Raw genomic sequence first — 21,652 nt, forward strand, 5'->3', positions numbered from 1 at the left:
ATTAAATGAGAATCTCATAAATTTCAAAATCTTGCACAAAAGGTGGAGACACTGCTGAAGCATCAGTGAAAAGGATGACCCACTCCATCAGCAAGCAGCCAAGAGACAGGAGATGACATCTGGGGGGTATTCCATCAAGCCGGATTAAGGAAAAGACTGTTTTATTTTGCAGATCTTCTGCTGATGTGAATGTAGCAGGCTGTGGTCCCCTCCCCCACCTATGGCAGTGGCCTTAATCTTTTTTTCTGGTGGCTACAATAATAGGCAACATATATTTACAGCTCAACACCTATTTAGTCTTATTTTTTATATATATTGTAATAGGCTACTTGCCGACTTGTTGCCATGATCGCTTTTGGCTACTGTTGAGATGTAACAGTGAAGAATGAATATGTAGGTCAATTCGAAGTGCTTTACATTAAATCAATCATTAATAACACGATTAATGTGAAATACACATCTAACATGAAACAATTATAACTTATACATTTAGTCTGTCAACAACTTATTTTATTTATTTTTTGCCAATATTTCCCTCGTCTTATTGGTAGCAGCAGTATTGCCTTTTTTTTTGGCGAGTCTTGAATTCCTCATACAGCTCCATCAATCAACTTTTGTTGTTTGTAAGAAGAATACTGCTCTCGTTTTGCTGTCTTTTGACATAATTGATTGCAATTTCGCCTATCGACTCATCAGGGCTTCTTGTCTACCCCGGGAGCGTGTACAAAGCAAGGCTATGCAAGCCTGGCTTACGTTAGCCTTGATTAGACACGGCTGCAATGGTTTAGTGGAACGACTTGCCGCTTTATTTGGAGATGGTGTTCACTTCCAGCCTCGTTTTTTTGCATGAGCCTCGCTTTCTTTAGCTGCGTTGATGGAATATCCCCGTGATCTTCAAATCCAGGTTGACACAACCACAGCATTGGCTGTAGAAACGGCTCTTCTTAGTGATGGTAAACTGAAGCATCATGAAGCAATGAGGCCTTCCATCCAACTGGTTCGCTCCTGGGCCGAAGCATCATGAGGCTTCATTTGTTCTATTGCGCCTTCATGTGGAAAATAAATGTCATGACAGACAGTGATTAAAATGATACCATGGATTTGATGGGGTCAAAAGGGCAGGGAGTTGTGATGTGAATGAATGTGCGTGTGGTAATTGAAAGAATGATTGCTTTATTTTAGACATTGACATATAAACAAGGAACAAGACACACCTTTCATTCATTTTTATTGAGGAAAACTAGCATTTCCAAAGTTTTTGGATTTAAACGGTTTATTATTTTAGATAGGATTTCTCCTGTCTTTCGCAAGGGACGGATGAGGTCGGGGTACAGAGAAAGGTTATTGCTAGTTTGTAGAGGTTTGGGTAGACATGTTTGTGCAACTCCCAGTAATCCAGGGGGTTTGACATCCTGCTTATGTTGGGTTCCCCCAGGTAAGTGTGTACCTCCACAGTCGCATCTGCGGTCTCACTCTGGGTCCTCGTCTGGGTCCTCCTCTGCATGACTGTGTGGTCCAATCGCCGCCACAGTTTGTCACCTAAGACACAACAAACAGACTAACAGCCAACAGGCAGTTCTGGCTGCCCATCGTAGAGATGGGAGCAAAAGAATGCCTTATCCCACAATAATGCACTCCCGCTCATTTCTTATTGCTTAATTAACACCATTAGAATGTATCGAATATTACCTTGCTCCACAGGCTGGGAAGCTTCTGATGTGTCCGGTTGTGTTGATGAAGATGATGGGTTGGAGGAGGAGGAGGACATTCAGCTGTGAGCCTCCTCTCAGCCTCTTGTGCTTTATTGGGGCTAAAGAGTGTTCTCTTGGTACCCAAGTTCTTTAGAACAAAGTTTACACTTCACCTTTTGAAATATCAGCAAGTAGAAGAAAGACATTAAAACGAGGGATACACTGTGTTGTCACAATAATTTACAATATATATTCACACTGGTTATTATAATTTGTACCTTTTTAGGATAGATCTGCTCAAAATGATCCCAGACAGGGGATGTTCTCTTCTTTTTCGTTGTGGGTGCGTCCATTGCAAAACGAATCCGATTGAATTGAGGTTTGAAGATGCGAGTTGGGTGTGTCAGTGTCACCTGTGAGCTCATTGTCGTCTCGGTGCGCCATTTTATTTCGAATCACCCGCGAAACTATGTGTTGGCGATGACGTAGGAAGCCCGTCTGGCAAGGCTTCGGACCTAGCAACGCGCGTTCCGAGGCTTCGGGCGTGGCCACAAGCGTAATCAACACATGCCTCGATGCGCGCTTTGCAGATTTGTTTTTGTTGTTCTGTTGTTTTTTTCTTCACCGGTACAATTATTATTATTACAATTTAGTTTTACACAGGTACACTTTTTTTTTTTTTTTTACAGGTACAAATCACGACTTTTACAGATACAAATGTATACTTTTTCCTACAGGTAAATTTTTTTTTTAATGCAACTAAAAAAACATTTTTTACAGGTACAACTTTTGCACCATATTTACCTCCATATGAAACATATATACTAAACCACTATCGGTGTAAAATAAAATAAAATATTGTACAATCCAATCCAAGCATTTCAGAACCAGCAACTTACAAAAGGGCTTTGTGTGTGTGTGTTTTAGGTTAGCGAAAATAATTATCGACACCGCGCATGCGCAAGCAAATTGCGTTGACAGTTTCAACCGCAATGTATTTTGTGACCAAATAAGCTAACAATTAGCTTAGCTTCTTCGCTTTCTTCTTCTTTTATATATCCCTGCAGTCTGGAGGCCTCTAAGGCTCTGCACTGCCTTTTTTCGTCCAGTCTTGGTGCCACGAGACATCGTTATGTTGTGCTGTATACGGTTCACGACTCACTGCAAGACCACTAAGCATACAATTGCCGATTTGTCTCCTTATTTAACTTTACAAAAAAAAAAAATCGGTCTACGTGTGATTTTTTTAAATGTGTGCCCACAGTATCCCCACTTGTGACAATTCCCAGGCTGTGAGGATGTAGCTTCCGTTTCCTCCGCTCGGTGTCGCTGGCTTAAGGTTAGTGTTAGCCTAGCAAGAAGCTAACCGATGTTAGTCAATAGAGCTCCGGGCCGGCAACTGGAAATGCCGCCAGAGGTCACACAGCTGCAGCATCATGGGTTAAGAGAAAATGGATTGGTACTGCATTTCCGCTAGCCGAAAACGCGTGTCTTTTCGGGTATGATGAGCTGGACTACGGCATACTTTGTTCGAGTAAGGCTGGCGGGGCGCCTAGCCGACATATGCTAACTAGCTCTGTGGCATTTGCGTCGCTGGCCGGCTTGGTAATTATTACCCCCGCTTCAGGACTCATCTGCCTTTTTATAATAGAACGGCAACAAGAGGAGTGTGAGATGAACTGCTTTATACTGAATTCCAGGCTGTAACGCGATAGTTTTCCGTGGGCTCGCTAACAACGGCCATATTGTCTCACCCTCCTCATGTTTGAAATGGAGACCCACGTTTCGTGCCTTTTCCCCGAAATCCTCGCCATTATCTTCAGCTACTTGGACGTGAAAGACAAAGGCCGGGTGGCCCAAGTGTGCGCAGCGTGGAGAGACGCGTCCTACCACAAGTCGGTGTGGCGGGGGGTGGAAGCCAAGCTGCATCTACGCAGGGCCAACCCTTCCCTCTTTCCCAGCCTGCAGACCAGGGGCATCAAAAAGGTCCAGATCCTCAGCTTGAGGCGCAGCCTGAGCTACGTGATCCAGGGCATGCCCCACATTGAGAGCTTAAATCTGTGCGGCTGCTTCAGCCTGACGGACAACGGGCTGGGCCACGCCTTCGTGCAGGACATCCCGTCGCTGCGGGTTCTCAACCTGAGCCTGTGCAAGCAGATCAGCGACTCCAGCCTGGGCCGCATCGCCCAGTACCTGAAAAATCTGGAGGTGTTGGAGCTGGGCGGGTGCAGCAACATCACCAACACGGGGCTCCTCCTGGTGGCTTGGGGGCTGCACCGGCTTAAGAGCCTCAACTTGCGCAGCTGTCGCCACGTGTCCGACGTGGGCATCGGGCACCTGTCGGGCATGACGCGCAGCGCGGCCGAGGGCTGCCTGGCGCTGGAGAAGCTTACCCTGCAGGACTGCCAGAAGCTCACCGACCTGTCGCTCAAGCACGTAGCCAAGGGCCTGGGTGGGCTCAAGGTGCTCAACCTGAGCTTCTGCGGCGGGATCTCGGATGCCGGCATGGTCCACGTGTCGCACATGAGCCAGCTGAGCAGCCTCAACCTGCGCTCGTGCGACAACATCAGTGACACGGGCATCATGCACCTGGCCATGGGCTCGCTGCGCTTATCGGGCTTGGACGTGTCCTTCTGCGACAAGATCGGCGACCAGAGCCTGGCGTACATGGCGCAGGGCCTCTACCGGCTCAAGTCGCTGTCGCTGTGCTCGTGCCACGTGAGCGACGATGGCATCAACCGCATGGTGAGGCAGATGCACGAGCTCAAGACGCTCAACATCGGACAGTGTGTGCGCATCACCGACAAGGGCCTGGAGCTCATTGCCGACCACCTGACCCAGCTGACGGGCATCGACTTGTACGGATGCACCAAGATCACCAAAAGGGGCCTGGAGAGGATCACGCAGTTGCCCTGCCTCAAAGTGCTCAACCTGGGCTTGTGGCAGATGACGGACAGTGAGCGCGTCAGGTGAAAGGAACCTTGCGCAGATACCAAACTAGAGAATGGAGAGATGTTCTCAGCAGTTGAGAGGTTCTTGGCGCCAATCCCGGAGCCGTCTTTCCACACTTCATATTTGCATTTGCTTCCTCCCACATTCCAAAAACACAAATTGTCCAAAGGTGCGAATGTGAGTTGTTGTTCAATGTGTGCCCCGTGATTGGCTGGCCACCAGTCCAGGGTATACCCCAACTCACCTGTCACCCCAATGACTATAAGCACTATAGAAAATGGGTGGCTACTTTTTCATTTCAGCAGCACAATGAGCTAGTGGTTAGCACATCTGCCTCACAATCAAATGTTCAGGGTTCAACTCTCAGCTCCAGCCTTCCTATGTGGAGTTTACATGTTCTCCACATGTCTTCTTCTCTCCACATTACAAAAGGATGTTGATGCTAATTTAAGACTATAAATTGTCCAAAAGTGTGAATGTCAGGTTGTTTGTCTTCTGTATATGTGCCCTGTGATTGGCTGGCGAGCAGTCCAGGGTGTGTTCCGCCTCTCGCCAAAAATCAGCGAGGATAGGCTGAAGCGGCTTAATCGTGTGTACAGTTGTTTAGCTACCTCTCCCAAACACACAACAGTGCCTACAGCTCAGTACTAGATGATGACATTGCATATTTTTGCAACTCCAGCCCAAATTCTGCTTTTTATACAAATTAAACAAAAAAAATCATGGTAGTAATGATAGGTAGGATTTTTTATTCTTAAGGCTGGCGTAGCTACTGGAATTTTTACTTATTTGGCTGATGTATTTTAGCAATATTTTTTGTATGGAAAATTGTGTACTTCAAATTGAAGTTGTTTATACATTGTGTAAAGGCGGCAGTTTTCCAAGAGGATGCCACACAAAAAATTCACTGTGCCACAGTACTATGGCCTGCTGCAAAGGCTTTATGCAACAAAGAGGCAAAAAAACAACAACCTGTTTATCAGTGAATTTTTTCCTCATGAGCTTCCAACGATAGTCCCAAGAGTATTTGTTTAAAAACAACTAACAGTAATTTAAGATGTTTTATATTCATACTGTAGTGATATTTATGAATAAAGATGGCAAATGTTTCACTTGTATCCCGCATATGTGCAGTTTTTGAACATAAGGTGTTATATACTGTTTAACCCCATTAGACCTGCATTTTTCCTGCTGGGCAATAAAAAAAAATTCTGATATTTTACTATTTTTCCACATAAGAACAACATGGAAAAAAATTGGGGTTATCATGTTTTTATTTGTTATAGTGGACGTCAGGATAATATGGCTGTAACGTGTTATAAACTTACTAAGCTTAACATGTAACATTTTTAACATGAACATCATGCAAATCAACTTGCGATTGGTTAGTTAAGATGCAATCATGAACCAGAAGTGTTGACATCCAAATTATGTTTTATTGGTTTAGACACGCAAATGTGTCATGTCCACTGCAATCATCTATGGGTCGGGTTTAAAAGATGTGTATATATATACACACAATATACGTGTGTGTATGTGTGTATTCTACAAAACCAAAGGAACAAGGCTTATAATTTATTTATTTACATACATACAAAATCCAAACAACTCACAAATATGGCTGGGTTTTTCTTTTTGCAACAAACAAATCAAAGACAGAACACATTTTAAAATAAATTCTTTGAATAATATAAAAGTGAAAAATAAAAGACATGAATTCCTCAACAGACTTAGAGACATTAAGGCAAATGCAAGCACACATGCTGAACAAAAAGGAAACATACATACACATACTTGGCGTTGTGGCGCTGAGTCCACTTTCCAACTGATGAAGCAAGTACTTCACATAAAAGTTGTTTCCCAGATTGGAGATGCACTTTCTTCACAGGCCTCCCACAGAGGAACTGACAAAGTCCAACAGTGAAGTTCATTTTTCCAGAAGAAAATCTCTACCAGGCTACACATTACTGTACTGTAAAATTGTGTTTTGTTTTTTAAAAATTACATCAACTATACAAGCAATGTTTTCACTAGCTGTCAGTGGGGGGGAAACTGACCCCAGGAACTCAAACAACTTACTGTAAAGAATTTGTATAATCTAAATTTCATTTCTGTACTTATTGCACCTTTTTCATACTTTCTACGTACAGCTGCAGCTATTGAGTATACAACGAATTATCCCAATAATTAATCAAATAATTGGCTAGAAATGACACCTGCTTAATCAAACATAGCAAGGTGCAGCTATTATATTTGTCCACTTGGGTCGCCATACTCAAGTTCTGTAGACTATCTGAGACTTTGAATGTGTAAAGCTTTAAAAGGCGGTGCCTTGCCTGGTGAGTGACATGGGTGTCAGCAACTGAGATGTAGAGATGGCTGGCTGTTAGCTGGATAACCTGTTAGCAAGTCTGTGTGTTGAGTGACTTAATGAGTTTTGGCCATCAGCAATGCTTGTGTATGAAGCTCTGAGTCAGAGATTTTTAAAAAAAAATTGTAATGAAATAATTCGAGTTATTCAATTAATCACTGCAGCCCAAAAGAAAGCCAAAGAAAAAGCAAAACATACATCATAATGGTTTAGTTTGAAGTCTAAAGTGTACCACTTTTGGGGGCACTGTGACTACGGAGGTGCCACTGTATCTGAAGAGCTTGATGTTATGTCAGGCTTACATGGACCTTGATGACAACACTAAATTGTTCAAAACAAAACGGCAAAAAGTACTTTTTCACCATCACACAATCACGTGGATTCGAGACATTTTCTTTTCCCAGGCGACACAAACTCAACTCTCTGTCCAGAGCTGCTCACTTCTCGAGATTCTGTGCAAACATTCAATGTATAGCCATACAGTTAACATTTATACATATTTATGCATTTATATTCATATATTTCTATAGAAGACTCTCCATACTTAAGTCAGCAGTACTCACACACACACGTTTTGTCTGTGACAAAAGTAGACAACGGCACTGCTTATTTTTTTGCTCTTCTTTTGAAAATCTCCAAAAAGAATGCACAACATGGCCCACTTACCTCAAATTCAGTCACGGCACGTGTTAAATATCACTTTATTTACAAACGGATCTTAAAAAGTCTAATTAAAGAGCCCTGAAGAGAACACTGAACACAATTAGGGGAGCCGTTGCTTACTTTTTGCATTTGGCTGACTTAACATTTTGGGCCTTTTCACATCCATTAGAAACTTGAATAGCTCACAGGAACAAATCATGCCTTGATAGCACCAATAGTACAGAAAAATAAATGCATCCCTGGGCAAGGTCCACTATACTGTTAACCCCCCCCCCCCAACCTCCCGTACATACTCCAAGGCCACTAGAATGTTCTCCAAAGAATCATTGCATACCTCACAACAAGTGAACGCCATGTGCAAAACCATTGACAGAATAACAGAATAAAGAATGTGTTAATTGGCCCTCTCATCATTACGTTAAAGGAGACATATTATGAAAAGGGACTTTTGAATGACTTGTATAGAAATGCTGTGGTGCCTTGACTTTCTAGTTTAAAGAGCAGCGCAACACCAAATCAACTTTCTTCTTCTACGCCACTAAATCAGCAGCGGCCATGGAGGTAGTAACAATGCGCTTTTTCTTTATCAATTATGTATTTAGACCAAAGAATGTCAGAGAGTATTAAGACACTTTTTAAATTGAAAAAAAAAAGGCATAATATGTCTCCTTTAAAATGACTTCAGAGCAGGACTCCTCTTTATGCCCCCCCCCCCCCCCCAAATCACAATTCCCAAAAGATCTAATCCCAAAGACACGCAGCTCAGAGATGAAACAATTTTCCCACCAGCAGTTTGGAGTCCACTAAGGAGGGAATTCGGACTCCCACGGTTCCCCCCAGATCGAGTGCTTTCCTGCCCCACGTGAACAACCAATGAAGCCCTTTTTCCTTTAAAGGTTGATAAACATGCGACAGAACTGTGCTCGATTCCACTGTGATTGCCTCAATTCACAGAGGTATGCCTGCAGTAAACTTTCAGACTTTGTGCTCAAGTGTGATATTCCAATATAGTGGAACTGGAATGTTACTACAATTTTGGGGGAAACCCACCTCATAAATTGCCCTAAGTTTAGAATTTGATCATAGCCTTTGAATGTGTGAGACCTCAGGGTAGCTTCCTAGAAATGTACTGGGTGTGTTCTATTAGTTTGGCTTTTCACAACACTTCGCTAGTGATTCCTCAAGAGTGGTATGTGTACGTCTCCCTTTAGTGGTATGCAAAAGAATAACTGAATTACTGGTAATGCTAACTACGGTTCTATGAGTCCCGGACGACCGCCAGATGGCGGTGCTTTAAGCACTGAATGTTCCCTTCACGCATGCCAAGTTTGAGTTATTCATTATTCATACAAAATAGTCACCTGTGACCCCTGGGTGACCTTAGAAGGGCATAAATTCCGGTGTCACCAGAGGTTCGTTTCCTACAAAATCGTTTTGCCTGAGCACAAGGATTCCGAGTGACAGGACCTTCTGGCGGCCATCCGGGACTCATAGAATCGTGGTTACAGTCGTAACTTTCATTCTATTTCGTCTCTCCTTAACGCCAGATGGCGGTGCTTCAAGCACTGAATAACTAATAGAGACGTAGTCACAAGTAATCCCAGACACAAAACTCACTGAGAGGCCCCAGCAGGACCGAAAAGCATGCCCAGTGGATGGGGAGAGGCGACATCCACGCTATAGAACCTGTAGAAAGTACTAGGCGCCGCCCACGAGGCAGCAGCACAGATACCTTCCAGAGGAACACCTCTCACGGCGGCCCAAGACCTGGCAACGCTCCGGGTAGAGTGACAACGCACCCTCGACAGCAGGGGGCGGCCCGTCACCAGGTAGGAATGGCGAATGGTATCCACGACCCTAAGAGCTGTTTGGAGAGGGCGGAGCACTTGGCAGGACTTCCATAACAAACAAAAATCTGAGAAGACATACAAATGCCCGCCGTAGCGCCAATGTAGCATTGCAAGGCTCTCATAGGACACAAGAGCTCCGGCCTGTCCCCACCTTCACCTGAAGGAAGTACAAATCCGCGCAAGCCGTCGAGGCTGCTTAAAATGAGAGCCAGACAAGAGCTTGGGAATGACAGCGGTGTTCCATTCAGTTGCCACTGCAGGCACGCAGGGCTAACAGACTTCACAGAGGTAATGGCTAGCAAGAGTGCAGTCTTGCATGACACCCACAGAAGGGCCGCCTCTGCCAGGGGATCAAAGGGAGGCCAGCACAGGCCGTCCAGAACCAAATGCAGATCCCGCGCCAGAACTCAAGGTGCAGAGCAGGGATGACGCTCCAGAGACCCCCTAAGGAACAGCAACACCAAGTCACGGCTCCCCACCGTGCCGTTTGACTCTAGCGTGTTGAGCAGAAATTGCTGCCACATACACCTTCATAGTAAATGGAGACCGGCCCTTATCCAGGAAAGACTGTAGTTTTTATTCTTGAATGTATTGGCCATTATTCCCAATGGTGTTTATTCAAATTTTGGAAATGTATTCAATTGCATTTGACTTGGCAACACAGTTGTGTAGTGATTATTACATCTGCCTCACAGTCGAGAGGGTATTGAGGTCAAGTCGTGCCTGTGTCTATTTTTTTATGCTCTTCCCATGCTCCTGCTTCCTTCTACATTCCAAAAACAAACATGTTAGGTTCTTTGAAGACTGTAAATTGTCCTCAAGTGTGAATGTGAGTGTGAATGCTTGTATATACCCTGCCATTGGCTGATAAACAATCAGTGTCTACCCTACCCATTCATCCATCCATTTTCTTAACCGCTTAGTCCTCACAAGGGTCGCGGGGGGCGCTGGAGCCTATCCCAGCTGGCTTCGGGCAGTAGGCGAGGTTGTGTAGCCTGCCATCACTCCAAATGTGCAAAGAGAGGCTGCAGCTACCTGCGACTGGAATGGGCAAAACTGCTTTTAGTGTTTGACCATAGAAGTTCCACTGTATTCTCAAAGTGTGTTACATTTTGTGTTGTTTCTTTTAGGTGTTAAAATAAAAATCAAATGCTGTCAAGATGGGACAGGAAAGCACTTTCAAGTGAGTTTTGGTAGGAAACTTCCAGTGATGTTGTAAACCCGTGGGCAGGGTCTTCTAAAGGTTGGAGGTGAAATGGGGTCTATGGCCGCCAGTGGGGAATGCCAGGACCAAACCTGGGCCGCTCCCGTGGGTCAGCATGACTCCTCCAGCGCGTTAACAACCTGCTCCAAGATGTCAGGACAGCAGTCGGCGATCTGCTGCAGGACACAGTTGGCGTACTCCTGCAGCTCGCCGCTCTCCTTCTCGCACAGCTCGAGCTCCTTCTCCAACTGGACACGGCAAGGCAGAAGGGTCACCGACATTGATTTAGTTTACTGCCTGTATTAGATTTGGCTTTTTTTTTACTGTCTATTTCCATGTTCATTTCAAGTAACACATATAGTTTCCCGTACGGCTGTAAGAGCACATCAAACATTCAAGCCGCACAAATTTATGTGCGCCTCTTCTACCTGTTCCGCCGTCATCTTCAGGAGCTCCTCCTCCCAGTCGTCTGGGTCACTGCGGTGGTAGTGGGCGGGTGGCGTGAGCTGACTGAGGATGCTCGGGTCGCGGTCGTAGCAGAGGTCAGTCAAGTGGGCGATGTAGAGCTTCAGCTTGCTGCGGTTCTGGCACAGGGCTACAACAGGGGTTATCATCTGTGGGGGGAGAGATGTTAATTTGGTGTAAGTGGGGGACATGATGACAAGATAGACACCAATCACCAATGTCACAATACATTGAGTGCAATGAACATACTATTTGGAGTGTTTTTGCAGTGAAAACGAAAAGGAAAATACACGTACGTTATTTTATGGACAGTAGGACCTTGACTCTCTTAAGAAAAGTTGACCTGTATTATAGTTAGGGTTGGGACGACCACAAAAATGGGTTGACACAAAAATGCATGCGTTAAAGCTATTTTTCCAATTTTAAAAAACATATTTGCGACACTGGAAGTACCAATATTTCGTGTTTCTGCACGGACACTCTTTGCTGACGGACTCCAACCGGCATTCACCACTACTAAGATGCTTCCTAGGGTTTGTTTGTGGTCTCTTTAGACTGAAAAGGGAGAAAATTAGCACCGCTACATGTCTGATGTTTGTGACAAAATAATCCGCGTCAAAATTGCTGAAGAAATAGAGTTTTAATGAATTTATTGAAGCCAAACACGCATAAGATGGTGGCCCTACGTGCGTCAGATACAAGAAAAGTCGGTATCTATTATCTAAGTTAAACATAGAGCCAGACTCATTCCCAAATTATTTTTTTTCACTCCTCCAAGCAGCATGCAAGCTAAGCCATCCAGCAATTGCCGTAAGGACTATTACTACGGTTTTACACCACCAAAGTGTGCAATAACCGAGCCAAATTGACCCACTTGGCCACAATGCACTTAACAACAGACGTAAGGGAGTTTGCAAACGCGGATGCTGGCAGACCTTAGAAATGAACTCGCGTCGCAATACCATTAGCTTGATTAGCATTAGCTAGCAGCATTATCAAGTACAAAGCTACAATAAGCGAGAACAACAATGACGTTTATGGATTTAAAATGGAATGGAATCAAAGAAAAACATCAGGGTGACAGTGCGGGACCTTGAAGCATAAATTAAGTTATTTGAAAAACCTTTCCGTGCGGTTGGGTATGCTGCATAGGCTTTCAACAACTCAATAGGTTTGAATGAGACAAGCGAATATGTCAGGCTTAGTAAACATATGATGAAGATAAAGTGCTATTTAAGTGCACTCCAATTACCATTTAATATTTTGATCAAATAGTATTTTTCATATGTTGGATTATGAAGAGATTTTCGGGAAAAGTACAATAAGTAAGTGATTTGAGTTTATTCAGGGCTAATGCTAATCGTGATTGTTAATCATTTAGCATAGGCTGATTTTGTTGATGTTTGTGTAATATGTGCATATATGTACAGAAGATAAGGAACAATGAGTATGAATTAATAATTGATTAATCGATGGAATCATTGATAGGAGACTCGTTTTTTTTAAAAAGTCGTTAGTGACAGCAATAATCATAGAAAAGCATTATAAAAGAGAATCTATAGAATTAAAATTGTTTTAAAAAGTAATTACTGCATATACTGTATTAAAAATGTTGGATGTGTGTCTATAAGGGGTGTGGCCTAGTGAGTGACATCAGGAGCGGGAGTCAGTCGATCCTTGCGAGCATTTTCCTTTTGTATTTGTGGGCAACTGTGTCTCTCCTTGTCCACATGTGAGGGCATTGTAGTGCCATTATTGCTTAATTCATTTTTTTACTTCACCCTAGTGGCAGCATATATAAAGCTTGCTCGTACCTCAAATTTGACTTGCAACACTAAGATAAAAAAAACTAAAAAACTAACTCGTAATTCAAGGTACCACTATATTTTGATGGGTTTTTCAATAGAAGTCTTAATTTTTCCACTTGATGTTCCTCGTTCACGGAAAGCGCTTTTGTTTCTCAATATTTCAATTTCAGCTTCCTGCCTTCTGCCATTAGGTTGAAAGTCAAAAAATAAAAAATAAACTTGAAATTTAAAAACAATGACATTGATATATTGTATTTTATTTTTAGTGGAATATTTTGTTTTGTGTCAATACTAATTTCAACGAAACTTTTCTACAATGTCATTGTTTACTTTAAAGTCAAGTGTTCTTGTACCATAATTCTTAATGATCAGAGGGCAAAGACTTACAAAATGTAAAACCATGGTTTTGTCTAATGCAATGATATTAATTCTCTCTTTATTACACTCATGCTGTGCATGCAGACACATGAACATAATCCAGTGTTTCCCAACCAGGGGTATTTGAGCACATTGCATGGGATAGTAAAAACATTTCATAATTTATTGTCAACATTTGACTCATTTAGGTATGGGCCAATAACCGCTAATACTGGCTGCTTTTTTTTTTGTGTGTGTGTGTGTGGGGGGGGGGGGGGGTTAAGCAGCAGGGTTTGCAGAGTTGCTGGTGGTGGGCTTGGGGGGATATGGGCGTGAAGTTCCGCATGGAGGATGAGCTGCCTCTTCCAAATAGGGAAGAAGATTGTTTTGCTATGCTAATGCACAGTGTCCTAAAAAAAACAAAAAAGTGATAACAGGAAAACGTAAACTGCAGCCCATGGGTCTGTTCTAAAAAATACTAAGAATTACAACAAAAGAAGGATGGTAACATTTATTTAAATTTAACATTATATATGTTTCTTTGCTACCAAATATTCTATATTTTGTTCAAAAAGCAATTTGGAAAATGAATGAATAAATACATGAATGAATGCATTTATAGAAATGGATTATGTTCAATGGGGAAAAATGCTGTTTTTATTTATGCAAATATTTTACAAAAGGTCATTTTAGAGCTGTAATATAAATATTAAAGGAGCTCCAGTTTTGGGTGGTAAATGTTATGAGTTATATATAACAAAGGGTGGTTTATTCATTAATCTGATTACTGATTAGCATATATTGTTTAATTATGTATACATTTTTTATTTACATTACTGTGATTATTTTCAAGGCAACTTTTATGTTTATGTTATGAGTTAAAAAGAATGCCTAAGAATTAAATGTTCAAATTAAGTTAACAAAATAAAATTATGCTCAGGGGGTACTCATGGTGTGACAAAAATGTTTTGAGAATACACTAGTAAAAAGGGTTGGGAAACACGGATATAATCCACGAAAAAGCACTTGAGATTGGCAAAGATGACGACCACCATCACTGAGGACAGGAATATGATAAAACAGAAAAACAACAAAGACAAACGCAAGATTGGTAAAAAGGTGCAATGGTGCAGTGACAAATCGGAAAGCACATTCGTTATTTTAGACGAGCTCACCCTTGGGAACAAAATGTCTGAGAGAGAGAAAGAGAGAGGGGGCGGGCAGAATGTTGGCTATGCCCAAATACCCTCCTCATCATCCTGTTAGGCCAGAACGTTGGCCAGGTGCAGCATGAAGAAAGGGACATTTGGTTAGTGTGTGTACAAAGCTGAGCACTAGCACACGATGATCTTGTTTAAAGTGAGAGGAGCAGTTGCTGGAACAGAAACTTGGTTGTTATCCGAGGCACAATACGCTACCTGGTCTGGGGAGGGCTTGTGATTTGTCTGGTCGGGGGCTGTCTTCAGGTGTTCGTCTTCATAGTTGTCTGCCATTAACTTCATACGGTTCTGAGTCTGATCATTAATCACAGAAAAAATATAAACAGTTAGTAATCTATTTTTTGTGTTGATATTTTCACCACTTTCCATCTAAATTATTACAGTATAGGGAGGTCATTATGTTTTTAGCACCAGAATCTGAGTCATTTTATTTCGAGTGTCTGCCGATGCAGCATCTTGACCCGATTCCTTGGCAATACATTAAGAAAGATAGCGCAAGGACATTATTACAACAGTCTTCATTATTTGAATAATGAAGCATGATACCTTTAACTTTATATGGATACAGTATAATGTTTGGGAAACAAAATTCCATGAAAGATAGAAAAATGCATCGGAACTAATGAGAATTAACACATTAAGACAATTTTTTTTTTTTTTTTTTTTAATCTAGTGGAAAAAAACACCATTGGATATTTAATGTTTATTATGTTATTCACTTTAACTGAATTCTTAGTACATCACATACACAGATAATTTTATAAAACCATAATTCGCTTACTGCACCATTCAACAAGTGTAAAAAGCCCCCACACCTGTTATGTCCAATTAAACGAGAAGAACGACAAATGTATTCTTTATTTTTTTTATATCTAATGTACATTAGTTTGTGAAATGTAAAACAAAATGTATTATCGTATTTTCTGACTATAAGTCACACTTTTTTCTTCATAGTTTTGCTGGTCCTCTGACTTGTACGCAGGTGCGACTTGAATAAATTAAAATTCAAGCTTGGAGTGGCACCCATAATCCCATAACCATATTGACTTTCTGTACATTGCCTCCACCTTTGTTGCACCGGCGGTAATGCACTAAAGGGATTTGCCAAAGTTGTCATACATTACCGCTGGTGGCCACCTTCTTTTTAGCATACTAAAGAAGGTGGTGGTGATGCAGAACTGTAATAATTATGGCAACTAATTTATGATGCAAATTGGCTGCCGCTGTTAGCGTGTGCCATCCACCACAAGGATCATTTACTATTCAAAGCACTATAAAGGCGCAATAACCGACCAGGACTCTCTACCTTAGGCCACAATGCAATGTGGGAATCTACTTAAGACCATTTAAACTAAAAAGAAAAGCTTTTCCTTACACCTGACAACACACGGAGTGTGTGTGTGTTCGGAGAGTGAAAAAACATGGAAGGAGTGTTGTCTGACACCAGCAGAGAAGAAAGTCAACTTACAATCTATGATATGGGCAGTGTCTTATTTATCTCAAATTTGTCCCACTCACCTGCTGTTTGAGCTGCTGCACCAGTCGATCTTTCTCTCGCTTCAACAAAGACACCTCGTCCTGGGTCTTCTTCTTCTTGGAGGAGGACAACTCCAGCAGGGCAATGTTCGCATCCTTCTCACTGATGGCCGCCAACAGCGCCTCCTGCCTGTCAGGGTGGGAGTGAAAAAAGCAGCCCTAAGCCAAAAACGCAACTTAATTGCCACACAGTGACCGCACATTGATAGTGAAGGATTTGTTCCAGACCCACCCCCAATTGGTCAAAATCTGCTATATAGAGACTCACTCACTCAATCACCAGCGATATCGTCGGGGAACACATGATGACATTGATTAATCAATGTCTGTAAATCCTTACTTCATCTCCAGCACCTCCTCCAGGTGTTTCCTGCGCTCGGCTCGCAGGGTGGTGAGGTGGGCCTCCTTCTCGCACAAAGACTGCTGGGTGGAGGACAGTTTGGCCCGCATGGATTCTAGTTCCTGCTTCACCTTCTCCATGGCCCCGAGCAGCTCCTCCATCTTCAAATACACACACAAACACAGTTAAACTAATAAAAAAATGTAGAAAACTGTCATTTTTGCCAGGTGCTCTGATAAAACACAGGGACTGCTAATTTATTGTGAAAGTGGAAGGGGAAGTAGCATTCAGTGATGGTAGAAGTTGTATTTACCTGTTATTTGTTGATTCTAGACACTCACAGGACACTTTAATAGGTACCTCAGCACAAGCTCATTACATCTAATAGCACACCTGCATCATATTCTATTGAATAATGATCAGTTTCATCAGCATTAAATAACGCTGGAGTCACACAATTATTTTTTCTCTTCCCATGACTCAGTAAACTGATGTAATAGTAGTAGATTTTTGCAGAGGATAAAGAATTTACACCTGTGAATATTGTTATGTCTTTCTATGATTCCCGGAGTAATCAAAGAAATAATCAATAGGATAATCGATTAAAAAAACCAAAAAACATTTGTGACAGCCCTAAATTGTATCAAGCAATATTTTTCAAATAGTAGCTGTAGTTTGCAGGACTGCATCATACAAAGAGTGTTTTTTTTTTTTTATTATATATTTTTTAAAATAAATATTTTGAACATTGAAGTAGCTATAACTCGGACAAATTACTAAAAACCCCATAGTCCAAACTGCAACCATACAAATACAATAGAGCTATTCTATTGGATCTTGTTAGATTTTGCCAGTGTACCCGACGTTGTGGCCGGTGAGTATTTGTAGGTACTCACTGGTGGTTTTAAAGTCAAACAACAGGTAAACAAACATGATAATTAGACAGCAACAAGTCCAACACAATACAATACAGTGTTCCCCAACTATGCCCTAAAAAGCTTTAGAATTGCATATGTGTGCCACAAGTTGTCAGCAACGCACAACTTAGCTCCTGTCCTTAATTCACCATTGTTCCTAGGAACAAAGATACCGCAAGGGCAGCAAATAAATATTTTTTTATTAGACAGGGCACTAAAAGAGTGAGAATGTGAATTTTTCAGCAAAAAAGAGGAGGTTGAGGCATGTTCCCCTCCCAAAAATAATTTGTGAATAGGGAAATGTGAACATGTGGGGGGACACTGCAGAATAAATAACTCATTTGAGTTACTTTCAGGCTGCATGTGTGCAGAAGGCGTTGCTGTTCACGGTACTTTGTCACCTCTGAATGAGATTCTCACACACACATACAAACTGGGCTCATACCTTAGACCACTTTAAGTGGGCGAGGTTGGACTCATGCATTGCATTGAGTGAGTACTTCTGACAGGCGGTGAGTAGCGGAAAAAGGAAGAAGGAGAGAGAAAAAATGACAAAAGAACTGAAAGAAGAGGTGGGTGGCCAGCAAAGAGGAGGAATGTCAATTTAAGATAAGGATGATGACCACCAGGCTGGTTTTCTTCCAGTCAATAGTGAGGTGTGATGCAGGTTCTTTGCATTAGCACTGGGTATACCTGTTTCTCCTGCAGGGACCTAGCAGCCTCCTCCTGGGCGAGTACCATCTCTCGCTCTGCTGTGATCTGCACGCTCTCTCTCAAGGCCTCCTCCAGCTCCTCGATGCGCTCCGACTTCTGACGCAAAAAGTCCTATAAACCAACGGGCATGAGAATCTTGTGAATCGTGCCAAGCGTCACACACATACTTTACACACACACACACCTCACCTTCACCTGCAGCGAGCTCTCAGACATGTTGTCCTCCCGCTTCTTAGCCTCCTCCATCAGTCGGGCATTCTTGCTTTTCTCCACCTGCTCCTTGTGCTTCAGAGATGCCACTTTCTTTGTCTGGTCTTTCATCTGTCTACAGTGGGGCAACAGAGAGACAGAGAAGAAATCAACTAGGTTATTCTTGGAGAACGCCAACTAAAGCAGGCTACATACATAAAGACAATGGGGCCAAATTTGAGCATTTTCCCTCCCTTGCGAATTTAGAGGGCGGCCCAGTAACTGGTTGTCTCTAAAACAGTGACTTGTGCCGGCATATTATTGTGCCGGCATATTACTGTGCCGTGAGAGATCATCAGTGACAAACCTCATTCATTGTTAAATACAGTGTTCCCTCACTTTTTGATAGGTGAATTTCCGCAAATTTCTTTTGGGGGGGGTATACAGTAAATCCAGGAGGAGTAGAGGTGGGGGTTGCTGGTAGGCACCACATAATGCAGGGGTGGCCAAGTTTGGTTCTCAAGAGCCACTATGCAGCCTGTTTTCCATGTCTCCTGCCTTCAGCGCAGCTGAATCTAATGATCAGCTCATCACCAAGCTTTGCAAAAGCCTGATGACGGTCCTGATCATGAATCAGGTGTGCTAGTAGAAGAGAAACATGGAAAACAAGCTGGATAGTGGCTCCCGAGGACCGAACTTGGCCACCCCTGCCATAATGCATGAATTGTGGACCCAAATACTCCGATATAGTGAATCCGCGATAACTTAGTAAACCGCAAATTAGAGAGGGATCACTGAATACTTAAATTCTGCATCATGAATGTCTTTCAATTTCATGGCATTTCAATACTTCCTGCAATTTGAATTGCAATTGCAATTCTGCTTCCCATTTGCCACCACAATTCAAGAAAATCATTCAATTTAGAATTTATGGGTAATTTTCAATTAATTCAGAATTTCGTACAGCCCTGCTTTCCATGTCAAATAGCAGCTAAAAATTTGGTTCAGTTAATATTTCAGTGTCTAATTTACCTTTGCATATTGCATCCTTTTGATGTAACGCTATTTTAATGATTTGACAATAACTTTAAACTACTTGTACATAATCACAGATTACAAACAAAAACAAAAAACAGTGGCCCTTATGTATGTCACCGTGTTCAGCATTTCCGCTGTCAATATGGTACAAACTACTGCAATTCCATCGGACTAAAAAATAACCTTAACCTGGGGTTTTGTAATAGGTACTGTATATCCAATAGTTCGGCTCTAGTACTTTCAGGTAAAAATGGAATTAAGAGTTTTGACTTTTCAACGAGGAGATAGCTCCAACCAACACTGCAGGGTATCGCTAATATGTTCAGTTTCCCATGTTGTCACAACGCATTTACATGCAGACCGTAAGTTAACATGCACACCTAATACAAAATGTAGAAGTGCTACATGCAATACAGTGCATTGCTGCAAACAAAAAAGTGTTTTGGCAAGATAAAAAAACAACAACAAAGGATTAATTGTGGTGAATGATGAAAAAGATGAAGCAAATACATAAGGACATGTACTAACCTGGAGACCAAACTGTCAGGATGAAGGATTTCCATTGAAAAGGCAAGTGAGAATTAAAAGAGGGCATGTACAAATTAGGACAATATAAAATTTATGTGTTTTCATTCAGCCATCTATGCTAATTTAAAGGTATCCTGTGACATTATGTGCGTCGTTTGAGAGCTATCTTATGTTTACCACATTGTATTAGTAGTCTGCAACAAGTGTGTTCTTCCTGAGGCCGCGTGTATTGGAACAGCATGGAACATTCTGCAAATAGACTTGTACGAAGCGCATCGGCCCACTTGTTTCGGGAAAATTATAACTGTAGCCTGTTCAAAATTATTTAACTGTCCTTCTAACAATGAGTATCTTGTCAAAAAACTTGCTAAGCAGGTCGAAGGAAAGAGGCAGTGCCCGCCACCAGCAGGTGAAACGTCTTATCCACAAAATTTTCGATCATGCAGCTGCACGTGAGCTGGCTAGCTCTGTCAGTTCAAGTGAGCTCAAGTTCAGCAAAGGTCCGTGGACCCACAGTGCCCCCCAATGGTCAAAAAATGATAAAACACAAAGTTAACAGTAAGCCTGTGGCGCACTCTAGTGGCCACATAAATCTATATGAATAATAATGCTGATAAGTAGGAGTGTACCATGTTTTGGAGTAGCCAATAAAGTTTAAGATGTTATGCCCTAAAAAAAAAAGAAAAAAGTTTGGGCATGGATCTAGAAAGGTTATAAAAACCAGTGCATCTCTTTGTTCTACGGGACTTCTTGCCCCTTCAGGCCAGAATATGTCTTGTAAATTATAAATTATTGTGACTGCTGCTCGAATCCCAGCCCGGACTCTGTCAAAATATACGATTACGGCTGAAGAGGACAATGGATCCTCATATCTTCACTGAGAGTCGGCCTGTTGGGAGGGCAATGATGAACTCACCATGGGACGTAAATCCCAGGAAATCTAACGCCATACCGTGTAGCCTCTGGCTGCACCCTGCAGAGAATGCCTGCAATTCCAATCGCCCCCCCCCCCCCCTCAGCCCCCCACCCCAATATTCTATCTAATGTATTTCCTAGTATTGACATTGATCACCTGTCTATCATGACACAATTTGATATTGAATTATCTCCCCCAGCCCTGGCAACAGCTCTAAATGGATTATGAGGATGTACCTAATGTTTTTTGTCCCTAATTGTATGTTTTCCCTCAGTAACTTAATGGAAGACAATTTAAGAGACAACAAAATACCCACCCCTCCAGCTCGTTGATCTTCTTGTCTTTGTCATTTTTCTCATTTTCCATTTCCCGCAGGATCTCTAGTAGGCGGTCCACCTCGGCTTGTGCCTTCCCAGAATCCTCTTTGTGGCGGGCCACTTCCTGTTCCAAGCTTTTAATGCGCTCCGCAAGCTCTGTGTTGGCCTGAGCCCCCAGAGCTGCATTCTGAGCCTGGAAATGAGAGGACAGAGAAGAGCGGGATGTGATGCATTTTTGCTGTGGGCTGTCATCTTCTCATTATATGAAACAGTATCCTCAAAAGAGTGTTTTGAATGGCATGCCAGCGGCGAGAAGGCTTACTCTTTTAAGGTGGTTATCCAGTTTGAGGCACTCCTCCCTCTTCTGCTCGAGGGCGATCTCCAGACTTTTTAGTTTGGAGTCCTTCTTCAGGCCAGAGGAGGCCAGCGATGACGCATGTTCCTTCAGGTCCAGCAGAGATGTCTGAGCACAATGAAGTAGAGGAAGTACCAGAATAGTTATTTACTGATTTCTCCAAAATAAATTGATAACATTGAAAATGCAAGATAGTGCAATCCTTCCGATTTAAAAATGCA

The 21,652-nt window shown here is 42.4% G+C and overlaps 2 protein-coding genes across 6 annotated transcripts in view; one reads left to right on the forward strand and one right to left on the reverse strand.

The window, feature by feature from the left end:
• The first annotated feature begins 2,815 nt into the window (after positions 1 to 2,815).
• Positions 2,816 to 5,761, forward strand: LOC147176412 (F-box/LRR-repeat protein 14-like). The gene has a single exon (XM_086074774.1). It carries the CDS (start codon positions 3,453 to 3,455, stop codon positions 4,662 to 4,664), a length of 1,212 nt encoding a protein of 403 aa, XP_085930900.1. The 5' UTR covers positions 2,816 to 3,452; the 3' UTR covers positions 4,665 to 5,761.
• Positions 5,762 to 6,206: 445 nt separating this feature from the next.
• LOC147176413 (ELKS/Rab6-interacting/CAST family member 1-like) overlaps positions 6,207 to 21,652 on the reverse strand; it is a 37,388-nt gene continuing 21,942 nt past the window's right edge. For 2 of the 5 annotated variants that reach the window (XM_086073462.1, XM_086073463.1), the window contains 10 exons: positions 21,399 to 21,539; positions 21,076 to 21,269; positions 18,278 to 18,413; positions 18,068 to 18,199; positions 17,820 to 17,876; positions 16,458 to 16,618; positions 16,100 to 16,247; positions 14,780 to 14,875; positions 11,160 to 11,345; positions 6,207 to 10,979 (listed from right to left, as the gene is read on the reverse strand). In XM_086073462.1, the coding sequence (XP_085929588.1) occupies positions 10,842 to 10,979; positions 11,160 to 11,345; positions 14,780 to 14,875; positions 16,100 to 16,247; positions 16,458 to 16,618; positions 17,820 to 17,876; positions 18,068 to 18,199; positions 18,278 to 18,413; positions 21,076 to 21,269; positions 21,399 to 21,539 (1,389 nt within the window). In that variant the 3' untranslated portion in view covers positions 6,207 to 10,841. Of the gene's footprint in view, positions 10,980 to 11,159; positions 11,346 to 14,536; positions 14,621 to 14,779; positions 14,876 to 16,099; positions 16,248 to 16,457; positions 16,619 to 17,819; positions 17,877 to 18,067; positions 18,200 to 18,277; positions 18,414 to 21,075; positions 21,270 to 21,398; positions 21,540 to 21,652 lie in introns of those variants that run through there. The other 3 variants (XR_015094582.1, XM_086073464.1, XR_015094583.1) reach the window with 3 other exon arrangements.

This window comes from Leptonotus elevatus, chromosome 4, assembly GCF_054856555.1.
Source record: "Leptonotus elevatus isolate MCC_2025b chromosome 4, RoL_Lele_1.0, whole genome shotgun sequence".
NCBI classification, from domain to species: Eukaryota; Metazoa; Chordata; class Actinopteri; order Syngnathiformes; family Syngnathidae; genus Leptonotus; species Leptonotus elevatus.

Excerpts from the sequence above, each read along its gene's own strand:
- LOC147176412 (XM_086074774.1), top strand. The coding sequence starts at position 3,453 with ATGTTTGAAATGGAGACCCACGTTTCGTGCCTTTTCCCCGAAATCCTC.